The following is a 26,907-nucleotide window of genomic DNA, read 5'->3' on the forward strand; positions in this document are numbered from 1 at the left end:
TGGAGGCCACACACAATACTGAGCCTCATTTTGACTTGTTTTAAGGACATTACATGAAAGTTGGATCAGCCTGTAGTGTGTTTTTCCACTTTAATTTTGGGGGTGACTCCAAATCCAGGCCTCCATTGGTTAATAAATTTGATTTCCATTGATGATTTTTGTGTGATTTTGTTGTCAGCACATTCATCTTTGTACAGAACAAAGTATTCAATGAGAATATTTCATTCATTCAGATCTAGGATGTGTTATTTGAGTGTTCCCTTTATTTTGTTGAGCAGTGTAGTTTTGATGCCTTCAGTGTGAATGTACAATTTTCATAGTCACGAAAATACAGAAAAATCTTTAAATAAGAAGATGTGTCCAAACTTTTGGTCTGTACTGTATATATATTTTACATTATTAGTCAAAAGTTTGGAATTGGCTTTCCTTGTCCTTATTGGAATGTGCACATTATAGATTAAAACTGAAAGTGGCAAAAACACAAAGGAACACTTGGAAACATTGGTTAAAGAAATACTTATGAAACAAACCAGAATTTGTTAAACCTTAGATTTCTAAAATTGCTCCCCCTCCTCCTTTTTACTCTGATGACAGCGTTATACCCTCTTGGCATTCTCTCAAGCAGCCTCATCAGATAGTCACTTGGATTGGCTGCCAGTGAACATGTATGCTTTGTCAAGAGTTCATTTGTGGAATCACCGGCCTTCAGAAAGTGTTTGCGACAATCAGTAGTGTTTTACAGAGGCAGTGTTGGTACACAGTTCCATACAGGGCTGAGCTCTACTACACAACTATTCTAAACCAGAACATGAAAAGAACCACTCAACTAAGTAAAGACAAACAGTCTTTCATTATTTTGAGATATCAAGGTCACTATATTAGAAAAATTACTAGAACCTTGAAGGTATCCTCCAGATTGGTCACAAAAACCATCAATTGCTAATATGAAACTGACTCTGAGCACTGTTCCAAGAAAGGAAGAACAAGAATTACATCTGCTGCAGAGGATAAGTTGATCATAGTTAACAGACTCAGAAAGCACAAATTGGCAGCACCACATATGATGGTTTTCATAAATGATGGTAGCAAATATTGATAGTAAACGAATATGAACATCAGCTGTCCAGCGGAGACTGCGATAAGCTAGCCTTTATGGTTATATTCATATGGGTTTCTTGCTCTAAGTCTGAATTTAAAATATACACATTCCAGTAAGAACAAGGAAAAACCATTGCATGAACAGGTGTGTCCAAACTTTTGACTGGTATTGTATGAATTGTTTTATATATTTTCTTTGCCTGTGTATAGATGGATGTATAGCTAGAGATATCATTCCTCAGAGTGTGTGATAAAATCTTGCTTTATTTGACATCGTTAAGATACAGAGCAGTATTTTAAGCTGCGAAAAAAAATATTCCTCAATTACACAGGTCTACAAAAAAAAATTTTTTTTAGGTGCCAAGGTTTTTTGAATGGATTTAGGGTATTTTGATGGTGCTGAATTAAAAAATTCCATTACTTTTGCTGAATTGGTTCTAGTTTTTGAAATAATTCATCCATGAAAATAATGCATTCCCCCAATGCGACTTGTGTGTGATAACAAATGCAATAGTTTTTGGTCTGCCTTTTGACTCGAACAGTATTTTAGATAATGAAATATCTCATATAATATATAATTTTGTATTTCAATTTGTAGGCTTACAATGCTATAAAAGCGACTTTTTGAAGGCAGAATTCTACTGCAATTAATTACATATCTCAGAAAGTAGAGCCAAAGTCATATTCTTAATTAGCATTATAAATATAAAACCGTTCAGACATCATTGGCACCAAAATCAGTGTATAAATGTGACTGCTGTCTATCTAAGTATTTATTATTAATTCTCATTTTTTTTTTGTGCTGTGATCTGTCATTCCACATCATCCTTTATCCCAAATGGTCCCACAATGTAAATTCCCATTTCAGGCACAAACTCTAGGGCCAATTTTATTAACCAATACCAATTAACCAGTATGTTAAATCCACACAGCGCAATCAAACTCAATGCAAAGGTTTTCCATCATCAAACCTGAACCCAGGATTTCATTTTGTAATGTAGCAGTGTAGATGGCAACAGAATTTTTTCCTACAAGCTAAACATTAGATTTATTTATTTCTATTACATCATGGAGCATGTCAGGTTGTTTAGTGCAAGCTCAGGAGCTGAGCCCGCTCCACACAAGGCCGATGCTGGATACATTACTTAGCTGGCACCTGCTTTTAACAGCAGCGGCTGGCGCTACTGACAATCGCTATTGTTAACATCTTAAATGCCGCTCAAATCACTGACAATGGCATTTAAGCGCTGAGATCCGGCCCAGGCATTCGTTCACACATTGCCCTCCCACCAGCAACACGATTGGGGAAGCTGATGGCTTGCTTTGAAAGCCCGTGCCTAAAAATATAAAGAGAGGAAAAAAAAAAGTAAAAAAAAAAAAAAAAAAAAAAGCAAAATTTGAGCTCCCACCCACTTTTCCCCCATTTAAAAAAAGAAATGTAAAAAAATATATATTTAGTATTGCAGTGTCCGTAAAAATGCTTTCAAAATGAAAATGTAATTATCCCAATTGGTAAACGCTGTAATGAGGGGAAAAGGAATCAAAATGTCAGAACTGAGTTTTTTTATTGGTCACCGCACCTCCCTAATAAAATGCAAAAAAAAATCTTTCAAAATGTCATATATGGCACAGAATGGTTTAACTTTATAACTAGAAACTCCAACTCGTCCCACAAAAATACAAAGCCTCATAACCTTATGATGTACGGTATAATCTTTAATAAAATTAGTTTAAAACAAAAGCAAAACCTCACACAGCTCTATTGATGGAAATAATAAAAAATTGCTTGTGTCACCATAACTTTATTTTTAATTAATTTTTAAAAAATTGGTTCAAAGTTCAGATTTTTTTTTTTACTGACCTGGACTATCCTATTACCAGGTCAGGTCAATTTTACTGCACAATAAACTCTTTTTTTTATTTTAAAAAAATTCACCACATGCCATTTTCCCTTACTCTACATGGTAAAATGAATGGTGTTATTCAAAACTACAACTCGCCTCGCAAAAAAAACAAGCCCTTGTATGTATCATCTACTATGCTCATATTTTTCTTATATTTGTTCATCTAAACCTGTTGGACCACCTTGGGATTTTCTCCTGCTCGAGCCTTGAGAATATATCTTGGCTATCAAAGAGGTTCTTCCATTATTATCAGATTTACACAGGATAGCATATAAATTTACGATATATGATCGCTGGGGGTTCAATAACTGGGACCTCCACCCATGAATAGAAAGGACAGGGTCATGTTTTTCCCCTGCAGCTCCACTCTGTCTTTGGGGCTTTCTCGATTATTTTCATAGATATGAACTCAGAGTCATAATAAAAATTGTGATTTATGTTCGGACACATTTATAAATACATACATATTGCGTAACATTATGTCACATTAGACTAGCTTGACAAAAATGACTCCACATTTGATAAATATCGAGCAAAGAATAAGAGATTTTCCACTTTTAGAAAAGTGAACCCTTAATGTTTTTATATACGGAACCTAACAGAGCAGGTACTCCCCTCCCCGGGTCCACGGCTGGCTCCCTGCCTCTTTTCCGGTCTCTGTGTTCGGCTGCAGTGCTGTCGTTGTGACATCACTGCTGCAGCCAAACACAGAGATCGGAGCAGCAGTAGGGAGAAGGGGAGCTTGAGTACTATCTGTCTTTGTTATTTTACATTACTGCGAATCATTTGGGGTGTACTTATCTAAAAGTGAAAAACTCCCTTAAATCAAAGGAGCTAGTTCATCAAACCTTTTTTGCCATAATTCTGCTTGAAAGGTCGCAAAATTTTTGCACAACTTGAAGTTTTGTTTTAAACTTCAGACTTACTTTTATGAACAGTAGGTGAAGCTTGGATGAGGCATGGCCAATCGCACTCGATAAAGTCATCATAATTTACGCCATACAAGTGGCCTAAATTATGATAGAAATGTACGCCCACCTCTGACTGGTGCACACTTCTGGCGGTGGGGAATGACCGTTGAAAGATGCGTTCTATTCAATAAAGGCGCTTGCCTAATAATTGTGACGCTTCTTACTCCAGCACTCCTATTATTAAAACTGCCGAACAAAATAGTCTTAACGAAATTCTTGTTTTAAGGTCTTTTTTGCTCATTATACAGCCATAACTGCTATTACAAATCTGTTCTTGGATGGATCAAAAATACCAGAAATCTCCAAGGAATCTCTGAACACAAGTGTTAATCGAGGCTAAGTTTTTGGACACTTACTCTTTTCCTTACGATGGCTTTTTGTTCTTCAGCTTCTGGCGGTTGTGTTTGACACGTTCAATGACATAGAGAAAAAGAAGTTCAAATCTCTGCTTCTGCACAAGCGGATGGCGACACAGCACAGCTACCAGCTGCTGCTCAGCCCGCAGGTATAAAGACATGGCATAATGGAGTTGTATTGTGCTGCTGCTTCACATTGTCATTTGTTGGGCAGGTGATATATATATTCATTTATAGCAACATGAAGAAGTGAGATAGAGGAGCTCAGATGGATCTCTGATGTCTGCAGATCAGCCATCCGGTACAGAATATTCTCTCTCTGTGTCTGTGTCGTGTCTCTTCATCTGTCAAATCCATAAAAAAAGACCGGATTAATTCTAGTAACGCTGAAAAGGTAGTTTAAGAGAGACCGGAATAATCCTGCCATTATACACTTAGTCGAGGACTGTTTCTTTACAGTAAATATACATTTAAATAATCTCTTTTAAAGGAGTTTTCTCAAGTGGTATCTTCAGGAGCCCACCACTCCTTTGCCTCCCGGCTTTCTTTTTGCCGGGAGCGGTGTTCTCCTGAAGATTGACAGTTCAGACTAGCTTCATTCTAATCCAGACAGTTTAAAAGCCGTGCGAGCAGGCTCTAAATAATACAACTGCTAGTGGCGTGCACTGCTTACCTAGGTAACCGGCAACTTGTGAGTCTGCAGAGGTGGCCGGTAACCTAGGTAATGAGCTGTACACTATAGAATTAAACATTTTCTCTGTTCTAAAGATCGATTTCTGATAAGGGGTACATTACAAAGTTGTTTGTATTTCAAAGCACTCTGCAATTTTAGTCATTTAAAGGAAATCTGTTACCCGGTTTTGCTAAGCCATCTGAGAGCAACATAATGTAGGGGAATGCTAATTCCAGTGTTGTATCACTTACTTAGCTGCTTGGTGTCATTTTGATAAAATCACTGTTTTATCTTTTGCAGATCTTGAAGTTCTGACTGTAGAGTTCGGTATAATCCCACCCACCCTCTGATTGGCAGCTTAATGCACAGTGTACATAGAAAACTGCCAGTCCATGGGGTTATACAGAGCTAATGAATATGGAGGACTACATGGCAGCAGGTTTATTAGTCCTCTTGTGATGATTTCTTGCTGATTTAAACAGTGATTGTATCAAAACTACACTAACAAGACCAGTAAGTGACAGATTCCCATTTAAGAACTTGAGAGAACCTCTTTAAAGGAAACCTGTCACCTGATTCATGCTTGGTGGAGCATGCATGTGTTTTCAATAGGGAGGGTGGAATAAGACATTGCCAGAGCCATCTTACAGTTGCTTAACCCTTTCATGACTGGGCCATTTTCAGTTTTTGCGTTTTCATTTTTTGCTCCCCTTCTTTCCCAGAGCCATAACTTTTTTATTCTTCCGTCAATATGGCCGTGTGAGGGCTTATTTTTTGCGGGACAAGTTGTACTTTTGAACAACATTACTGGTTTTACCATATGGTGTATTGGAAAACGGGAAAAAACATTCCAAGTGCGGTGAAATTCCAAAGTTGTTTTTTGGGGCTTTTTTTTTTTTTTTACCATGTTCACTAAATGCTAAAACTGACCTGCCATTATGATTCTCCAGGTCATTATGAGTACACAGATACCAAACTTGTATAGTTTTTTTTTTATTTTATTTAAGTGGTGAAAAAAAAATCCAAAGTTTGCTAAAAATAAATAAATGGTGCCATTTTCCGATACCCGTAGCGTCTCCATTTTTCGAAATATGGGGGAGGGTAAGGGCTTATTTTTTGCTCGTCGAGCTGACATTTTTATTGATACCATTTTGGGGTAGATCCAATGTTTTGTTCACCCATTATTGCATTTTATTGCAATGTTGCGGCGACCAAAAAAACGTAATTCTGGTGTTTTTAATTTTTTTCTCTTTACGCCGTTTACCGATAGGATTCATTTTTTTTTGTATTGATCGGGCGATTCTGAATGCAGCAATACCAAATATGTTTATGTGTGATTTATTTTTTTATTTTTATTGTTTGATTTTGAATTGGGTGAAAGGGGGGTGATTTAAACTTTTTAATATTTTTAAAAACATTTTTTTTTTAACTTTCTGCTTGCTTCAATAATCTCCATGGAAGACTAGAAGCTGCAGTTGTCTGATCCCCTCTGCTGCACACAGGCGGTGATCAGAAATGCTCACTTGCTATGAGCGCCGACCGATGGGCAGCGCTCATAGCAATCGGGCAATGACAACAGCAGGGGTCTCCTGAAGACCCTGGGTTGTCATGCCAATGTGACGGGTTCGTCGATGGGTGGAGCCAACGACACGCTTCCGGGAAGCGCGAGTCAGAGATGGACAGCGCCATTTAACTAGTTAACAGCCACGTGTGGATCGCGATTCCACCCGCAGCTGTTGCGGGCAAATGTCAGCTGTATAGATCAGCTGTCATGTGCCTGGAAAGGTGCGGGCTCAGCTCCGGAGCCCGCACCAAACAGGGGGGTCTGACATGGGTCGTACTATTACGGCACACGTCATAAAGGGATTGTTACCTGACCTGATTCAAACCACAAGCAGCGTGAATGAGAACCTGGCTGTGTGATTGCAGACAGGTATGTTTTTCTCTAAAACACTTCGGCGTTTCAGATAAAATATTCTTAAGATCTCCAGCTGGGGACCATAGCTGGAGATGAGATGCTTCTCCCAACACAGCTCTAGGTGATTGACAGGTCTTTTCCTATGACAGAGGTCCTTCAGTCACATCTAACAGTGGTGGGAAGAGCTGTCCTTAAAGGGAACCTGTCACCAGAAAAAATGCTGTTAACCTGAAGATATGGGGTTAATCTGCAGGTTAAAAGCATTACTAACCTGCCCGACACCCGGACTTAGCTGAACGCTGCGTGGAGAAAATTAACTTTATTCCACCCGGCTGTGTTCGGGTTTCAGTCACGGGGACGGCAACGGCGCTGGTTCAGTCACCGCTCTGTGAATACAGAGAGGCCGCTGTAACCGCGCCCCCGGCTCTGAACTGACAGCCGGCCCCGGCGCCCCTGTGACTGAAACCCGAACACTGCCTGTTCCGGTGTGGAAGAGCGGGCACCTGCCTGTGCATCGGGTTCCGGGTCCCAGAAGCGCCGTCCGCGGTTCCCTGGAGCCGTGTCCGAGTGGGCGCAGGCGGTGAGGAGGGCTCCGGCTCCCCGCAGACCGCTGCGCTGTCCTCTCCCTGCCGCAGGTTCCGGGCTGGTCGCACGCCGGGAGCAGCGTCTTCCGGGTATGACGCGCCTGACGTCACGGCGCGGTGCACGCTGGGAGAGGTGTGCCCGATGATGTCGGAGGGCGGCACCTGGATCTAAGATGGCGGCGCCCTGTAAGCGCTTGCCGGTCGGCTTTTTTTCAAAAATCGGCCGGTGGGTGTCAGGAGGGGGGAGGACACATGAACCGGATGAGGTCCGGATGTACCCGATTTAAGGTGGGGGGGTTCTCATGACAAGCACTGCTTATGCTCAAGCTCATGGTGTAGCAGCTATGGCAGACCAGGACAGCCAGGAGCAGCAGCAGCTGACCCCTCAACCTCATCAACGCCAGCAGAAGCAGTCGGACACCTCGCACACGGACGGCCGCTCCAGCAACCGCAGCGGCAGCAGGAGAAGTAAGGTGTCAGACGCTTCAGGGCCATCCAGAAGGGATTCATCTTATGTCCCGCCACAGCCTCCAAATCCGGTACCCTTTTTTGACTTCAGGGGTGAGTGATCTTCGTGAATGTCACTTAATAGTAATGGAAAGTTATTATGTGCTTCATTCCTTAGGAACCTAAGAAGAGTAGCGCCAAAAAGAAGCACAGGGTTTGCGCCTTATGCCAGGCCCCCCTTTCCATAGATTGGCAGAAACAGCTTTGTGCAAGCTGTATTAACCAAACCATAGCGGAGAGCACCCCGGATTTTGCTTCTAATTTGAGGTCCGTAATCCGTTCAGAGGTGCAGGATTCCCTGAAAGGCTTGCTAAAGGGGAAAAAGAGATCCCATAAAGATATCTCCTCCGACTATGATTTATCCTCCCAGTCAGAGGATCTTTGCCTCAGTGATTCGGCATCCTCTTCTTCATCAGACAGTGGTAGGCCCTGTTTCCCTATTGAGGATACTGACAAGTTGGTCAGAGCGGTCAGATCTACCATGGGGTTGAGGGAGGAAAAGGCAGCCAGGTCCCTGGAAGACATTATGTTCGCAGGCCTGGAGGAAAAAAAGAGACGCTCCTTTCCAGTGAATCCCAAAATTCAGACCCTTATAGACCGGGAATGGAGGAAGCCGGAGAAATCAGGAGTATTGCCCTCATCCTCTAAAAGGAGGTACCCCTTCGAGGATAATGTCTCTGAGTCCTGGGACAAAATTCCTAAAGTTGACGGCTCTGTCGCCCGATCATCCAAAAGATCGTCTCTACCCCTGGAAGATTCCGGCAGTCTAAAGGATGCTCTGGATAAGAAGGCAGATTCCTTCCTGCGTCACACCTGGGAAGCAGCGGCAGGGGGCCTGAAGCCAGCGGTAGCAGGCACTTGTGTCGCTAGGTCACTTATGGTGTGGCTTCAGCAATTAGGAGACCAGCTCAATGATAAAAAGATGTCCAGAGATAAAATCCTCTCCAATCTGCCTTTGCTACAAGTAGCATCTGCTTTTTTGGCCGACTCCTCAGCGGATTCAGTCAAACTCGCTGCCAGGTCTGCAAATTTGTCTAATGCTGCCAGACGAGCCCTGTGGCTCAAAAGTTGCCCAGGAGACCTACAATCTAAGCATAAGCTTTGTTCTCTTCCTTGTGATGGTAAACTTTTGTTTGGCTAAAAACTGGACGAGCTTTTGGAGAAGGCTGGCGACAGAAAGAGAGGTTTACCAGCGTTCACGGGGGAAACAAAAAGGTCCTATTTTCGGAGGAAGAGATTTAACCGGGGTCGCCCTCCGGGAGAAAGGAAAAGATGGGAGCCCAGATCTAAAAAGGACTCTGGTTACATATTTGGAGGACCATCCTCCAGTACCAAAAAATCTCCCCAATGACGTGAGGCTAGAGGTCGGGGGAAGGCTTTCCCATTTTATCCCAGCTTGGGAAGCCATCACTTCAAATCCCTGGGTGTTGGATATCATAAAGAACGGCCTAAAGATACGCTTCAGTCAGGTCCCTCACCGAACATTCATGATCACCTCCAGGAGGAAGTCCAGGGAGGAGCAGATGGCTCTAGAATCGGAAGTGTTAGACTTAGTCAACAAGCGGGTCCTTCACGAAGTTCCAGTTTCACAACGGGGACGGGGATTTTATTCCCCCCTGTTTGTGATAAAAAAAAAAAATGGGTCCTTAAGGACCATTATCAACCTCAAAAGTCTAAATCAGCTGATAAACAACCAGACTTTCAAGATTGAATCAGTGAACTCTGCAGTAAAACTCCTACACCACAATTGTTTCATGGCAGTTATCGACCTAAAAGATGCCTACTATCACGTCCCAATCCATCCAGACTACCGGAAGTATCTAAGGGTAGCCCTGTTCATCCAAGGGCAATTTAGACCTTTCCAATTCACTGCCCTACCTTTTGGACTCTCGATAGCACCGAGAGTGTTTACAAAGGTTATAACGGAGGTGACAGCTTTTCTCCGAATCAAGAACGTTGTGATTATTCCCTATCTGGACGACTTTCTGATAATAGGGAAATCGGAGGACCACTGTTCCTCTCAACTTTTAGAGGTCAGGACAGCTTTACATCACCTGGGGTGGTTAATAAATATTCAAAAATCAAAGCTATCCCCCTCAAGGACTCAGATCTTTCTCTACTTGACCCTACATTCCCAACACCAATCCTGTTTCCTCCCAGAAGACAAGGTTTGCAAAATAATCAGCCTGGTCTCAAGGGCCATAAGGTCTCCTGTGATGTCCTTGAGAGAAGCAATGTCCCTACTAGGCTCCATGACTTCCTGTCTCCCGGCAGTCAAATGGGTCCAGAGTCATATGAGGCTTCTTCAGTGGGAGGTCCTGTCAGCACAGAAATCCTTCAACGGACATTTAGTAAAAAGACTATCTCTTTCCTTGGAGACAGTAAACTCCCTCTCCTGGTGGACAAACAGGGAGAATCTGACCGCAGGCTTACAGTGGTCCAAACCAGTCGACCACACAATTACAACAGATGCAAGTGGCTCCGGCTGGGGGGGTCATCTAGCAGAGCTCTCAGTTCAGGGTCTCTGGCTACGTCACGAAAAAGAAGCGTCATCAAACCTGGCAGTAGAGAAATCCCTGATAGGCTTCCTTCCCCACATGCAGGGTCGCCATGTCCAGATCAGGTCCGACAATCGGACGACAGTGGCGTATATAAATCACCAGGGAGGAACAAGATCTCGCTCCCTTATGGTAGTGGCAAACAGGATCCTGCATCTAGCCGAACAGCATCTCCCATACCTCAGTGCTCTTTTCATCCGGGGGGTAGAAAATTCAAGGGCAGATTTCCTCAGTCGCCACACTTTAAGACAAGGAGAGTGGGCTCTAAACCTGATAGTCTTCCAACAGATTATCCAGCTATGGGGATCACCGGACATAGATTTGTTCGCCACCAGGGTGAACAGGAAGGTGGAGAGATTCTGTTCACTAAATCCAACAGAGAATCCCTATGCTGTAGACGCTCTCCAGATACCCTGGAAGTTCGGGAAGGCCTACGCGTTTCCACCGATAGTGATGATCCCGACAGTTGTGAGGAAAATTCGGGAGGAGGGGGCAAGGATAATTCTGATAGCCCCCTTTTGGCCAAAAAGACCCTAGTTCTCCCTACTTCGCCTAATGTCGGTCTCGGACCCCTGGGTCCTGCCGGACAGGCCGCACCTTCTCATCCAGGGGCCGATATTCCATGCACAAGCCAAAGGTTTCCATCTAGCGGCTTGGAATTTGAGAGGTTGTTACTGAGCAATAGGGGGTTTTCACCAGGCCTAGTTTCTACCCTGTTGGGTAGTAGGATGCCCATAACAACTAAAATTTATTCCAGGGTCTGGGGAAAATTCCTGGATTTTATAGACTCCCCATTGTCGGATAAACCTCCAGTTAGAGAAGTCCTAGAATTTTTACAAAAGGGACGTGACCTGGGGTTGGCTACGGGAACACTTAAAGTTCAGGTGTCCACCCTAGGGGCGCTCTATAATTGTAACCTGACAGGGAACAGATGGGTCTCTAGATTCATTAAATCCTGTTCCAGAGCTAAGCCAGTTCGGGCTCTCAGAGTTCCTCCCTGGGACCTGAATTTGGTTTTAAACGCACTCTCTGGCGACCCATTTGAACCCCTGCAGGTTATCTCTCCAAAGATCCTCACCCTCAAAACCATTCTCTTAGTGGCCCTAACGTCGGCCCGTAGGGTGAGTGACCTGCAGGCCCTTTCTGTTGATTCCCCCCCATACACCCAAATTCATGAGGACCGGGTCGTCCTGCATACAGATCCGGCGTACCTTCCGAAAGTAGTATCCAGATTCCACTGTAATCAGGAGATTGTACTTCCCTCTTTCTGCAGTAACCCTAAAAACCCCATGGGAGGTTAGGTTCCACAATCTAGATGTTAGAAGGGCATTACTACAGTACATAGACATGACTAGTCAGTGGAGGAAGGACAAGTCCTTGTTTCTGGCCTTTCAGGGGAGTAGGAAAGGTCACGGGGTATCAAAGGGAACTATTGCTAGGTGGCTTAGGGAGGCCATTTGTCTAGCTTATACATCTACAGGTGTTCCGGCACCGGATGGTATTAAGGCTCATTCCACCAGAGCTGTCGCAACCTCTTGGGCAGAGAGAGCAGACGTCTCGATTGACCAGATATGTAAATCTGCTACTTGGTCTGCACCATCCACCTTCTACAAGCATGATCGGTTGGATCTATCCTCCTCTGACCTTACCTTTGGGAGAAGGGTACTTCAGGCGGTGGTCCCTCCCTAGGGTGCTCATATTCTCCAAAATTCTCTTAAGGTGTGCTGTCATGGGTGAGGGGAAAACACCAAGGTTACTTACCGGTAGCCGGTTTTTCCTGAACCCATGACCGCACCCGTAGTTTTCCCCCTTTCCCCCCGTCTTTCTCACGCCCTGGTGAAGCACTTTACATTTTGGGTGATTTTATATATATATATATATATAGGTATTGGTTATGTGTCAAACCTTTTCTGGAGGTCCTCTCAATGCTCTGTAATCCAACTGAAGCGAGGGAGAGGTACCGCCCTTTTATTTCAGACGGTTTCCTGTCCTTGGTGGGGCGGATCCCTCTCTCAAGGTGTGCTGTCATGGGTTCAGGAAAAACCGGCGACCGGTAAGTAACCTTGGTGTATTTCTCTGGTGACAGGTTCTCTTTTAAAGTGTTAAAGTATATTTTCTATGAAACACTTTCATGCTGCCCAAACAGGAATCAATCAAGTGACAGGTTCTCTTTAAACGATCCCCTGCACCAAACATGTTTCCTAGGATTTTGGTGAACTGAAGTCCATTTGTGATGCCCATTAGGTCTTAGGCATGGCAATGTTTTTGAGAGAAGGCTGTGATGTTTTTCTGGCGCTGGGTAACTTTTTTTTAAGATAAAGAAATATAACGCTAAACAAAGTAAAAATAACTTTTATATGCCCATCAACTTCATACAAGTTTACAGTATATAGTTTTCTATATAACTAGCTTTATTTATTTTTCCATACTCCAGGACAATATCAATGGTGCGGAGCAGATATATTGTATTATTGCAATTGGACAGTTTTTCTTTGAAGACATTTGTTGATCCCAACCATCTTCTGCGTCTTCTTGTATGTAAGTGGTATTTCGGGGGTTTCTTGACCTGGAATATTTATTTTTGCAGAATCCCCCAGGAATTTCTTTCCGACAGTTTGATGGAATGATGAGATTCTACAAGCCCCGGATGTCGACTCGTGAGCGATACTTGTGCTTTAGGGCTCTGAAACCAAACAGGACAGACAATCTAAGGTAGCAACTGTGCAAATATCTATTTCTCTTCAGATTAAAGGAAAACTAAGGCTAAGTGATCACGATGCAGAAATACTGCAGATTTTTTCTGCATCTCCCTGGCAGGAAAAACGCATGCGGATTTTACATGTTTTTGCATGCATTTCTGCATGCGGGTTATCAAGCGCTTTTCCAAGCGATTTTAGCATCACTTGGAAAAGTGCTTAACAACTTGGTCACACTATATAAATCCATGCAACCGGCATCGATTTATATAGTGTGACCAAGCTAATAGTTAAAAAAAGAATAAAAATGGTAAAAACTAAAAAAAACAAAACATTATACTCACCTTCTGATGGCCCGCGGTCTTCTCTCTGGTGCGTCCGGTCACTTGTACGGCTCGCGGTGGTGTAAAAGGACCTTCCATGACGTCATTTAGTCATGTGACAGGTCACGCGACCGCCGACGTCAGCGGTCGCGTTACCTGTCACATGACTAAATTACGTCATAGAAGGTCCCTTTACACCATCGCAAGCCGCCGGGGAGCCGGGACGCTCCATACAGGAGACTGTGGGCCATCAGAAGGTGAGTATAATGTATATTTTTTATTTAAAATTATTTTTTTTAACAGGTTCTTTGGTACCCGGGTCTGGAGGAGAGTCTCCTCTTCTCCAGACCCGGGTACCATCCGCACATTGAATCGCTTAATATCCGCATGTGCACATGTAGTCATGCGGGTATTAAGCGATTCAATGCAAGTCAATGGTGGCAATTACGCTGCGTGTCCTCAAAATTAATGGACATGCTGCGTATTTTTCCGCAATGATAATCCGCAGCGGAAATTCACACTGAAGGCATCAAAACTATGAATTAACACATGTGGAATTATATACTTAACAAAAAAGTGTGAAACAACTGAAAATATGTCTTATATTCTAGGTTCTTCAAAGTAGCCACCTTTTGCTTTGACTGCTTTGCACACTCTTGGCATTCTCTTGATGAGCTTAAGTTTTGATGCCTTCAGTGTGAATGTACAATTTTCATAGTCATGAAAATACAGAAAAATCTTTAAATGAGAAGGTGTGTCCAAACTTTTGGTCTGTACTGTATGTGTGAAAGATAACTGTGAGTTCAAGAAGTCTAAATATCACAATTAAATTTTTATTAATTCGTCATAAAACATATATAAAAGGTAGTAGTGAATAGAGAGATGAGAGGTTGGCCAGGGATCAGTAGTAATCACAGTATTTACAAACTAGCATGCATTCCCCAGACAAAGCCGCAAACATGAATGAGGTGCAGTCTATTGCTGGCTGCAGAATGAGTTAACTAAGAATCTGTCAGTCAGACCATTCTAACACGAGAGTTTGTAACTCTCTTATATCTGTTTTTTTAAGGAAATCTGTCAGCAGGTTTTTGCTATGTAATCTGAAGACCGCAGGAGATAGAGGCTGAAACACAGAATTCAGGGATGTGTCACTTGTCAAAGTGCCCTCTGTGAAGGATTTATCACTAAGAGATTAACATTGGCGGACTAGTCCGGCAACTAAGCACCTCACTGTCTATGGACTTAGTACACTGAGAGCCTGGTGTGGGCGGGGCTAGCTTCCTCAGCTCTGCTTCATTCTAAATCTAAAAGCTCTGATTGTGTCAGAACGGCTGAACCCAGTAATCTGTGATACATCGTTGGATTCAGCTTCTCTTTGCCTACATCAGGCGGCTCTCAGATGAAGTAGCAAGAACCTGCTGACAGATTCCCTTTAACCCCTTCCCGACATGCGCCGTACATGTACTGCTCTGCGGGAACTGAGTTCCCGCAAAAAGCAGTACATGTACGGCGCTGCTATTTACGGTCACCGCTCTGCATCGTGCGGTGACCGGGTTAAGATGGCTGCTGTCTCTGACAGCAGGCCATCCCTGCACGTTGCCGCTGGAGTCTGTACCCCCCCTCGTCGGCGATTTCTGTGATTGGCTGGTCAATTCTGACCAGCCAATCACAGCAATGTTTGAATAAAGTTTGAGGAAAAAAAAAACATGTGACATGCTGTGATCGGTGCTGTGTGACACAGCACCAATCACAGCCGTCACAATGGGTGGGGTGATCCCGACGTCACCTCTCCTGATTAACCACTGTGGCGCTGATTGGTCAGAAACTATTGTTCAGCCAATCAGTGCCAAAAGGATTAATCTAAAATAGCGATCACCGCTCTGCACGCCATCTTTACCTCAGTGTTGGCGTGCAGAGCGGTTGTGAGACCCCCCTGCTGTACCTGAGAGAGACTTCATTGGTGGCCAGTGCGATCCCCCCAGCGATACAGTGCTGTGTGTGAAGCCTCCTGCTCCTGCGATCTCCTGTGTGATCTGAGCTTTGTGCTCAGATCTCCTCCTGAGCTGTGTGCGCCCATCTGTGCTGCTGGCTGCTGTGTGACTCTTCTGATCGCAGCAGCAGCAGTTCCCCAGTCCCTCTTCCAGCTCCTCCTCCTCATCCTCTTCCTCCCTTCCCGCGTGGCGTCCTGCGCTGAGCATCCATGCTCTTCCCGTGGCTATAGCGCTCTGATCAGAGTCTGCGCCTAGGGACTTTTTCTTTTTTTAGTTAGAGTAGCGGACGTCACAGTATAAGTGACGTCCAATTATTATTTTTTTTTTTAAATAGAAGTATAGTGTAATTCTATAGATAGCGAGGTAGTGTTTGGTGATGTCCGATTTTTGTGTTAGAGAAAAAAAAAATAGTTCAGAGTAGCTTTATAGATAGCAAGGTAGCGTATTAGAGTAGCGGACATCACAGTGTTTGGTGACGTCCGTTTTTCTTTTGCAAAAAAAAGAATAGTTAACGTCTGGTAAATTTATAGGTAGGGCATTAGTGTAGTGAACGTCACTGTTTTTTAGACAAACGTTTTTTTTTTCATCTATTTTTCTTTTAATTTTTTTCTTTGTGTTTCTTTTAAATTTTTACTTTTTCTCTCTCTACTTTTTAGAATAAATAGTACCCCTTGCACAGTCCCCACACAATACACGTGTAAAAGCACCGATTACACACACATCCCCAGTGTTTTGAAAATTAAAATTAAATTGGCCCATTCATCAAGAAGACCCTATTCAGCTGAGGAGGCATACTCTTTCCTTGCCTCAGACACAGATTCAGGCAGTGAGGAAGATCCCATGTTCCTCTATTCCTCTTCTTCCTCCTCATCTAGTGAGGAAGAACCCACAGCAAGGCGTCCTAGGAGCCAGGCAACCCCTACAGCAGTCGATCCCATATGGACTGCACCCCCCGAAAATTATCAGCCTGTAATTACGGATTTCATTGGCAACTCAGGAATCCAATTTGATGTTACAGGCCTCACTGAAATTGACTTCTTCAAATTCTTTTTCAGCGAGGAAATAATAAATGTTATGGTGGCTCAGACAGAGTTGTAAGCCCATCAATTTTTCGCCCAAAACCCAATGTCATCATACGCCAGATGGACCCCGTAAATGCAGCAGAGATTATGACATTTTGGGGCATTGTGCTACATATGGGCGTAATCAAAAAAACAGAGCTTCGTTAATACTGGAGTACTGATATTTTCTACAGCACACCGGTATTCCGTATGGCCATGACAAGGACACGATTTGAAGCTATCCAAAAATGTTTGCATGATAATGCGCAGTGTCCTCCCCGAGACGATCCTAACAACCCCCAAAGGGACATCACTATAGATGAATCTCTGGTTCATTTTAAAAGGAGACTAAAATTCCGACAATACTTGGCCAGTAAGAGGGCCAGGTACGGAATAAAACTGTACAAGCTGTGCGAGAGTACCTCAGGGTACACCCACAGATTTAGGGTCTATGAAGGGAAGGATACCCAGATTGCCCCCCCTGAATGCCCTCCTGTCCTGGGGATGAGTGGGAAAATGGTGTGGGAATTGCTCAACCCACTGCTGGATAAGGGTTATCACCTCTACATTGATAACTTTTACACCAGCATCCTGCTCTTCAAGACCCTTTTTGTCAGAGGTACAGTTGCTTGCAGCACCGTGTGTAAGAATCAGAGAGGCCTCCCTAAGCCACTAATTGGGCAACCGCTGAGAAGGGGCGAAAGCGCAGCCCAATGCTGTGACAACATGTTGGTGGTCAAGTATAAGGACAAAAGGGATGTCTTTATCTTGACCACCATACACCGTGACAACAGCTCCCTTGTCACTGTCCCAGGTACAACAACTCAAGTCCCAAAGCCAGATTGTATCTTGGACTATAATAAGTCCATGGGGGGTGTAGATCTCTCAGATCAGGTCCTCAAATCATACAGTGCCATGCGAAAAGCTAAAGTATGGTACAAAAAAATAGCCGTGCACATTGTACAGATGGCACTGTACAATGATTTTGTGCTGTTTAGATCTGCACCATCCGTTCTGCTAATGACTTCACGCTAAAATCCTCCTTAATCCGAACCTCCAACTCCCGTCTCCAAGATTTCTCACGTGATGCGCCAATTCTTTGGAATGCACTACCCAGGACAATTCGATTAATTCCCAATACCCACAGCTTTAAGTATGCCCTAAAAACTTATTTCTTTAGACTGACCTATCACCTTAACACACTTGTCTAACTGTCCCAGTTTGGCCCATATCAAAATTTTCTTCAAAATCATGTTCATACCATCCATGCACTGATTAGCCTCTGTCTGTACTGTACAGATACTGGCTGGCGACCAGTTCATGTAGTGCTATGTACTCACCCTATTTAGCATATTATGGCTGTATTATACAATATTTTGTACATTTTACCTTTTGTGTCCCCCCCTATTTGCTCAAAGACTGTAAGCTTGCGAGCAGGACCCTCACTCCTTTCAATATCTGAGTTATGCTTATTTAGTAATGTCTTTTTGTCTGTTCAAGCCCCCCCCCTAAAATTGTAAAGTGCTGCTGAATATGTTGGCGCTATAAAAATAAAAGTTATTATTAATTTTATTATCATTATTATATTATTATCTGCAGGCAATACGGGGACCTTCCTTCAGTTTCAGGAGGCAGTCTTCAAGACCCTAATGTTTGGCACTCAGGAAGTTGAGGGTCCCAGTACTTCTGAAACTGATAGTGCCCGTATCGTCCCAGGTCAGCATTTTCCAGGAGAGGTTCCCCAAACTGTGAGGAAGGGAAGATCACAAAAACGGTGCAGAGAATGCTCCAAAAGGGGAATCCGAAAAGACACAATTTACCATTGTGAAACCTGCCCTGAGAAACCTGGCCTTTGCATTAAATATTGCTTCAAAGCGTACCACACGTCCCCAAATTAATAAAATTTGTTTTTACCCTGTTGACACAACACACTTTTATAATCTGATGTACTCCGCACAATTCATACATACGACATTATGAATTCATACACCAGTAAAACCAAAAGCATTATAATCATTACTATAAAACTATGCCTCTAGATAAATTCCTTGAGTGGTCACTTGTGGGGGGTTTCCACTGTTTAGGCACATCAGGGGCTCTCCAAACGTGACATGTCCTCCGCTCTCAATTCCAGCCAATTTTGCGTTCAAATCTTCAAATGGTACTCCTTCCCTTCTGAGCCCTGCCGTGCGCCCAAACATTGGTTTTACCTCACATATGAGGTATCAGCGTACTCAGGAGAAATTGCACAACAACTTTTGGTGTCCATTTTCTCCTGTTACCCTTGTGAAAATGAAAAATTTGGGGTGAAAAGATCATTTTTGTGACTAAAAAGTAAAATGTTCATTTTATCCTTCCACATTCTATTAATTCCTTTGAAGCACGTGAAGGGTTAATAAACTTCTTGAATGTGGTTTTGAGCACCTTGAGGGGTGCAGTTTTTAGAATGGTGTCAATTTTGGGTATTTTCTATCATATAGATCCCTCAAAGTCACTTCAAATATGATGTGGTCCCTAAAAAAAAAATGGTTTTGTAAATTTTGTTGTAAAAATGAGAAATCACTGGTCAACTTTTAACCCTTCTAACTTTGGAACAAAGAAAAAAATTGGTTCCAAAATTGTGCTGATGTAAAGTAGACATGTGAGAAATGTTATTTATTAACTATTTTGTGTGACATGACTCTCTGATTTGAGGGTATAAAAATGTAAAATTTCAACATTTTCACCAAATTTTTTTTTTTAACAAATGCAAGTCATAGAAGAAATATTAACACTATCATGAAGTACAATATGTCATGAGAAAACAATCTCAGAATCAGTGGGATCCGTTGAAGCGTTTCAGGTTTTCACGATTATCTTTCAGTGTAAACAGGCTGCCAATCACCTGATGAAAGAACAAAAACGCTCAGGTGAAATATCTTTTGTGCAGCATAAAAGATCATCGTTCTCGGCGGAGCGTCGTCCCTTGTAAACTGGAATCGCACTGCTGAGAACCATGGCAGCTTTTGTGTCCCGAGAGATTTAGTATACATCGCTCAGTGTGTATCGTTTTCTTTGGTCTGCCTGTGTAAACAGGCCTTCAAACGACCGTCAATCGGTAAAAGTTTACCGAGAGGCCATTTTACCATGCCACTGGTCGGTCTCTGTAAACGGACTCTTAGTTTATCTCATTCTGCCACAGGGAAACAAACAGCTTAAAAAGCCAATTGGTGCAAATTGTTTTCACCAAATACATACATTATAATAAAGAAGCAAAAAAATAAAAGAACAAATCCTTTACTTATGCTGATAGGAATCCAAATTAGAATAAATGAATTCTGTGTTGTTAAAGGTCAATTGCAGCCAGGTATATTATTTTCTGAAACGCTCCAGCGTTTATACTTTGAAGATCCAGCCGGGGACGATAGCAGGATTGTCCCACTCCTGGTCTTGGCTTACACATACTGATGTCAAATACTGAATGTGTGAACGTGACCCTAAAGTTGGGCAAGGTTACTGCTGCAATTTATGATTAATATCTGACATGCCAACCGAAAATATTTCCAAATGGGTCCATCACATAAAATATGCTAATATGTCTGCAAAAATTTTTTACTTGGGGTATCCATACATTTCAGACTGATGAACACTCCCCTATCCTCAGCCGAGTGTGCTTGGGTGGAAAACACACTAGAACTAAAACATTTACTTTTGTTCTCGGGCATAACAACCCCATATGGTGCACAACAAACACTAACTTGAATGAGTGAATTATTTGTTGGTTTATATTTACTAAAGATTTCAAAATGATATATATTTTTTTCCTATTTCTTAAAATAAACACCTATATAAAATGTGAAAAAATATTGATTCTGTTTTCCAATTATATGAAATCCCCATCTGCAAAAGAGAGTAAAAATATTTTTTCAATCCTAAATAATTGACTATGCTTTTTGGGCTTTGATGTGGTTGCAAGGGCAACTGTACTGCCCCGTGTTCAGAAGCGTTGCACCACACCAGATGGCTACATTTTATGGTAGAACTAAAGTGTGGATATGCTATAAGTAAGAAAAAAATAGAACATTTTATACTGACCATTTATTCATGTTGAATTGAAAAGGTGAATTATTTGGCATTTGATTTGAATTGCCTCCCTTTTTAAAGTGTTACATTTTTGCACACGTATTTATGTTGCTCAGCTCCATTTTCCTGAAATTTGTATTTTACAGGTTAAAAGAATTTTACCATTTTTATGAAGTGGTGGACTTGAAGTGGAAGGTACGCATAGAACTACAATCTCTTACTCTATAGTCATGACTAAAGGTCCATTTACACTGCCAGATTATCATGAACAAGCGATCCCCGGAGCACTAGTTTCACGATAATCGTGCAGGCTAAACAAGCTGCTGATCACCCAAGAAACGAGCAAAAGGTTTGTTCATCAGTTAAAATGATGTTTTGTGGTGCACAGAAGATCACCATTCTGGCAGTGCATCGTCCTTTGTAAACAGGTCTCACACTGCACTAGTAACAATCTACACTCCTCAACATTGAAATTGCAACACTAAGAAAGAAAAGCCATGGAACATATGGAAATTACAGGATAGACATATTAATGATATACAAACAAAATTTTCAAAATATCTCGATTTATTCAGTATCGAGTTTGAGTGCCACTTGAAGATATACACGCACTTATAGTCCTCGGCATGTTATTAATGGTCGTCTGATGAATGTTCTGCAAAGTTGAATGCCCTTGGGCACTAATATCATCAAGGTCCACTGCTGGCAGCTTCTTTTGCAATTGCCAACTAATGACATCCCAGATGTACTCGATGAGAGGCGAGTCATACTTGATATTAAATAAATCTCGATGTTTGAAAAATTTTGTTTCCATTTTTTCATCATTTGCATATCATTAATATGTCAATCCATTCTATGTTTTCCATAATTCCACTACATTTCCTTCATGCTGTTGCAAAGTCTACATTGAGTAGTGTATTTCAGATACTTCTATGTGCATCTGAAGTGGGGGCTGCCTGTATAAACGGGCTCCTGAAGGGAACCTGTCTTATCCCCAAACACTATAAATCTGCAAATAGAGTTAATCTGTAGGTTAATAGTGTTACAATGCTGCCTTGTCGCTTTATTGATAACGCGGCTATCGGTAGGAAGGATTTCAGTCATAATCGTGCACGGAGCAGCTACACTGACCTCTCACAACACTGTGAGTGGCAGCTGTAAGCACTGCCCAGCACTTTGACAGCTCGCTCCCGACTGATGTGCTGCAGAATGAACTGTCAATAAAAGTGTGGGGGTGTGGTTACAGCCGCCGCTCACTGTGTACTGAGTTATGACTGTAGGCACTCTATGCACGCCTCTATGACTGAAAGTCAGCAGTCCCGGGAGGAGTAAAGTTATATTCCTTTCCACAGCCACACTTTCAGTAAGGCAGCCAGATAGTATTGTAACACTATTAATTTGCAGATTAACTCTATTACTGCAGGTTAATAACGTTTGAGGACATGATCGGTTCCCTTTAAGCGATCACCTATCAGCAAACAAGTAGCTGATCGGCGTTCGCTTAGTACTACTGGAAAGTTTACTTAAGTATACTGTTAATAGAACAGAGGATCATAGGTAATTGTTTCTATATTGATGTCCTTAGTTTTACAGTTGAATAGGATAATAAGATTATTTTGGACCTTTGAACAGATTACTGTAGTAAAATTCATGTTTGTGATTGTAAATCTACAATTGCCATTTTCTTTTTTTGGCAGGTGCAACGCATTCGAGAGCACTGGTTTGATGACTTGCCTCCTACAGCACTCCTTATCTTTAAAGGTGTGAGACAAAGCAGCTGTTTCCTTTTACTAGCACCATGTCACTGAGTGTGTTATTATGTGTAGAGGATGTATGTGATTTATAAGGGCACAGATGAATGGCAGTTAACAGTCAGAAGTGTCAAATCGTAGAGGCTAATTCACACAGCCAAATAGTAGACGTATTTTCTTGGCCGTATTATGTCCTCATTTCCCGACTCTATTTAACCGGAACTAACAGCATCGTAGGCATATATGATCCTCTTAGCTTAAGGTGTCACAATACTTTCAAAAAGCTTTTCCGAATAAGCTGTTGTGTGTGTACATGAGGTATAACACTATTTCTGGCCATTATGTGACTTGTATCCTGCACCAGTTTTCCTCTCTGCAGGATCTCAATTTGCAACTGACTCTGAGCTGGTGGGAGGAGGCTAGCTGCTATGATGTCTTCCATACACAGCACACAGAAAAATATTTCTGCTCTTCTTTCTTTAGTTAGTACACAGAGCACGAGGAGCAGCATGGGAGGATTCTAAGCAGTGTAGATGTGAATCCAGCTTTGTGGTGAGGTAATAGACTTGTTAGATAGTTCAGCTCGATCTTTCTGTGTCTTCTTCTACCTATTTTCTCACTCATCCTCCACCCTCCCCTCTCCTTAGAGTATAATGGTAACCTGACTCTACACTGAGATGAATAAGAGGGATTTGAATTGTTTTTATCATAGTAGATGCTGAGTTCAGGAGGCAGGTAGGTGAAGAAGTGGCTCATAAATATGAGAAACAAAGAAATAATCCAGTTTCTCTGATGAAGTATATTGCAAGGTTTCTTATATCCACCTGTACTATTATTTATGCAGTTGGACCAGGACTTGAGGCCATACTGTAGACAAGATAATCCACTATATGGTAATATAAAACTTTCATAATAGTCACTAGTGAACAATTACTGCACCTCCACCCGGAAACAGGGAGTTGCAGAGACGCCGTCTTATCTGTGTATGTATGAAGTATAATAAAATAGCCATATGTTGTTAAATTCAGCACACTGTAATGATAGAGGTGACTCTGCTCTGTAGATTAGGGCAGGGTGTGCAAAGCTGAAAAGTGAGAATATTTTATGTGTATATAGATATAGCAATACAATCCCTTTAAGAACTGAGATGTTTGAGACCTACTTTATATTTATGCCTTATTCTGCCAAATTATGTATGAGATGTTTTACTGAGTACTGGTGTAATGAATTCTCTCAATTAGGTATTAACGTCTTGGCGAATTCCAGAGCATTTCAGTATGTTGTATGTGAGTACAATAATTCAGCGTCTCTTTCCCTTTCATGTATGCTTGATTGTTAGTTGGCGAGAACCTCTGAGCTAAGCCGTCTGAGTCCTACATGAAAGCTGAACTCCAGTCACATAGACTAGAGACCCATTCTGCACTGAAAGTACAATGTAGTTCATATATTTATATATATAATTTCTGGGTGTTTATTCTACCATGTTCTCTTATCTGTCCTGAATTAAAGCAGTAGTCCAGTAGTATTAGTCCAATCCATTATCCTGGCTACTGTTAAAATTTTTGCCACTGCAATTTTTATCAAAATATATTAAAGGGAATCTGATAGAATGATCATTCCCCACAAACGTTTATGTGGTCATGTTACCCACTGAAGGATAATGTCCTCCCTGCCTTTACCTATCCAATCTATTGCTGCCTAACTGAAAAATTGCTATTTTTTTTTAAATTTATATGGAAATTATGCTTAAGTGCTCTGGTTGTGTCAAAGCACTTATCAAGCCTTTTCCACCCTCTGTCTATTCCCAGTGTAGTCAAGCCAGTGAGTCCTCACGCCAGCAGAGGACTGTGGGGCTGGGCAAGAAGTAGATTCAGGGAGGCGGAGCCTGTTTTGGGAAGTGCTTTGACACTCCCAGAGCACTTAAGCCACATTTGCATATTACTTTAAGCATCAATTTTTCTGTTAGGGAGCAACAGATTACTTATGTAAAGGTGTGGATGACATTCTATTTCAGAAATCAACATGATCAAATAATTAGATTGGGTGGGGGAGGGTGGATCATCCTGACAGATTCCATTTAAGGCTAGATATAGCTGCTGAATCATGGTCTGGTTAGTCCCTTTAACATGTGTAGTCCTCAGCTGAATGAGCATTTGAATGGCCGATAATTAGCTCATGTTAAATCTGGCTGGTAAAAATTCTTTGTTGGATCTTTCTTTCAGACTGTGTACATTCAGCTACACAAATGGATTTTTTTGGCTAGCTTAGTTTATAAATAATTAGTTGCATAGTTAACGTGTTTATGACCAGCCAGAAATTTTTCAGAATAACCTTGTCGAGTTAGAAGTTTTGATCAATGGAATAAAGGGACAGAAACTGAGCATTGTAATGAGCTTTGTTTGGCTGATCCTGAGGGGAGGGGCTAGTGATGTACACAAAATAGACTTTCCATGAGTCTATACATTGCTCTGCTCGACTTCCTTCCCGTGGATCTGACTTATTATTTATTTGTCAGTAATGGGAGCCATGCCACAAATTTGTGGAGAGCCTTATGTCTGTATTGTATATCTATTTTTTTTGTTTAGACTTTACTATGTAGTAAAAAGAAACATGCTGGAGTTCAACGTTCCTGATTCTTTGTTTTCATAGGAGATAAACTATTGACAGAAATGTCTTAAATGGATTTAGGGTAGATACACTGTGTTTATGACCAATGTGGGCACAAATGCTCAGAAGGTAAACGCCCAACAGTGGCCTCCATCTGGTGAATGGGGGCCTATGGGAAACACTGTAGGCGAAGCCTTATTTCAAAACACCCTTCCATCATTGAACATTGTGCCAATATGTGTCCCATTGTTATATTACAAGATGGTGGGAAAACACAAAGATATTTAGCTTTCTAGTGGGGGACTCCGTCATTTTATCCATAAGGCATAATATGGCATTTAGATTTAATTTTTAGATTTAGGTTTTAATCATTATTGATAATAGTTTTTAATTAGACCATACAGAAAAGTTTAATTCTTCTTTTCTCCCAGTTCCATAAAATCAAGATATTCGAATGCTTCTCATATGTTTCATTGCTCCACTCTTCTTCTCTCTCCAGATGTTGTAGTCGCTATTAATGGATTCTGGATTTTAATTGAGACCTTTATGGTGAAAGGTGAGCCTATATTCTATGCAATTGAGATTGCAATGTATGTCATTGTGTGTGTATGTGCGCGTGTAACAGCTGCAAAGATGTACACATTCAAAGCCTTAGGCCATGTGCCAACATAGCGTTTTTACGGCCACGAAAACGCTTGTAAAACCGTCTGCCTTGCAAAGCAATATGAATTCAGATGTGCTGAGCACATGATGCGCTAATTAGCGCACCGAATTCGCATTGTGGTGCAAAACGCAGCATGGCCATTTCTACCGCGATTACGCTGCAAATTCGCGGCCATTGAGGAACACTGAAACGCAGCAAACCCGCAGGTATATGTGGATTTGCTGCGTTTCAATTAAATTCAATGGCCGCTAATTTGCAGCGTAATCGCGGTGCGTGTGGTACCCAGGATGAAGAGGAGACTACAACTCCTCTTCATCCCGGCTACCACACGGTGAAAAAAAGAAAAAAGTTAAAAATAAAAAAAAACCTGTATACTCACCTCTCCGGTCTGCTCCCGGCGGCGTCCTGTCTCCTCGGCGTCCCGCGGTGTACTTGCAGGACCTGCGGTGACGTCATTTGGTCAGCTGATGGTCACGTGAACGCTGACGTCAGGAAATCTGCATGCATTTTTTTCTGCCAGAATGAGGCAAAAACACTCTGCTACGTGGGCCTTATTCTTTAAATTGACATTTTTCATTCCTTGGTGGAACAGGCAATTGAACAATTCAAAATCTGGGACACCACCTTAATTAATATTGTGGGTGACTCTTGGGTGCAGACTGTCAGACATATGGCTTTATTACTATAGATGATGATTATGTGTGGCATTAATAGGTGGAAAAAGATATGGAAGGTGGAACGGTGACCACAGGAGAACTAGGGCATCGGAGCCGATCGTGAGACCTGGACACGAAACGAGGAACTTTGTTGTTCATCCTGGATGCCATTAGGTCGATGTCGGGAGTGCCCCTCCTTTGACAGATTTACCTGAAAGCCAATGGGTTCAGGGACCACTCTCCTGAGGAGAAGCCTTGGTAACTTAAGAAGTCGGCGGCCCAGTTTTCCACTCCGGGAATGTGGACTGCTGATATCACGGGTACCCTCTGTTCGGCCCATGCCAGGATTTGAGAGACTTCTAACATGGCGGATCTGCTTAGAGGTCCACCCTGGTGATTGATGTACAGGACCGCCGTAGCATTGTCAGACTTGATGTGCACTGGGTGGCCCCCCAGGAGGTCATGCCAGTGCCGGAAAGCGAGATAGATGGGGAGTGAGGACTCCCGAGTTTTCCAGCGGCATTGGA

General features: G+C 42.3%; 1 protein-coding gene across 5 annotated transcripts in view; it reads left to right on the forward strand.

Moving 5' to 3' along the window:
- The window catches only part of TPCN1 (two pore segment channel 1), a 134,353-nt gene that overhangs the window by 87,595 nt on the left and 19,851 nt on the right, over positions 1-26,907 (forward strand). For all 5 annotated transcript variants that reach the window (XM_073672010.1, XM_073672019.1, XM_073672001.1 and 2 more), the window contains 6 exons: positions 4,362-4,478; positions 13,157-13,281; positions 20,849-20,897; positions 22,400-22,463; positions 23,695-23,739; positions 25,560-25,616. In XM_073672010.1, the coding sequence (XP_073528111.1) occupies positions 4,362-4,478; positions 13,157-13,281; positions 20,849-20,897; positions 22,400-22,463; positions 23,695-23,739; positions 25,560-25,616 (457 nt within the window). The remainder of the gene's footprint in view (positions 1-4,361; positions 4,479-13,156; positions 13,282-20,848; positions 20,898-22,399; positions 22,464-23,694; positions 23,740-25,559; positions 25,617-26,907) is intronic.

This window comes from Phyllobates terribilis, unplaced genomic scaffold, assembly GCF_046119375.1.
Source record: "Phyllobates terribilis strain yellow unplaced genomic scaffold, ASM4611937v1 Scaffold_1__5_contigs__length_1240528914, whole genome shotgun sequence".
NCBI classification, from domain to species: domain Eukaryota; kingdom Metazoa; phylum Chordata; class Amphibia; order Anura; family Dendrobatidae; genus Phyllobates; species Phyllobates terribilis.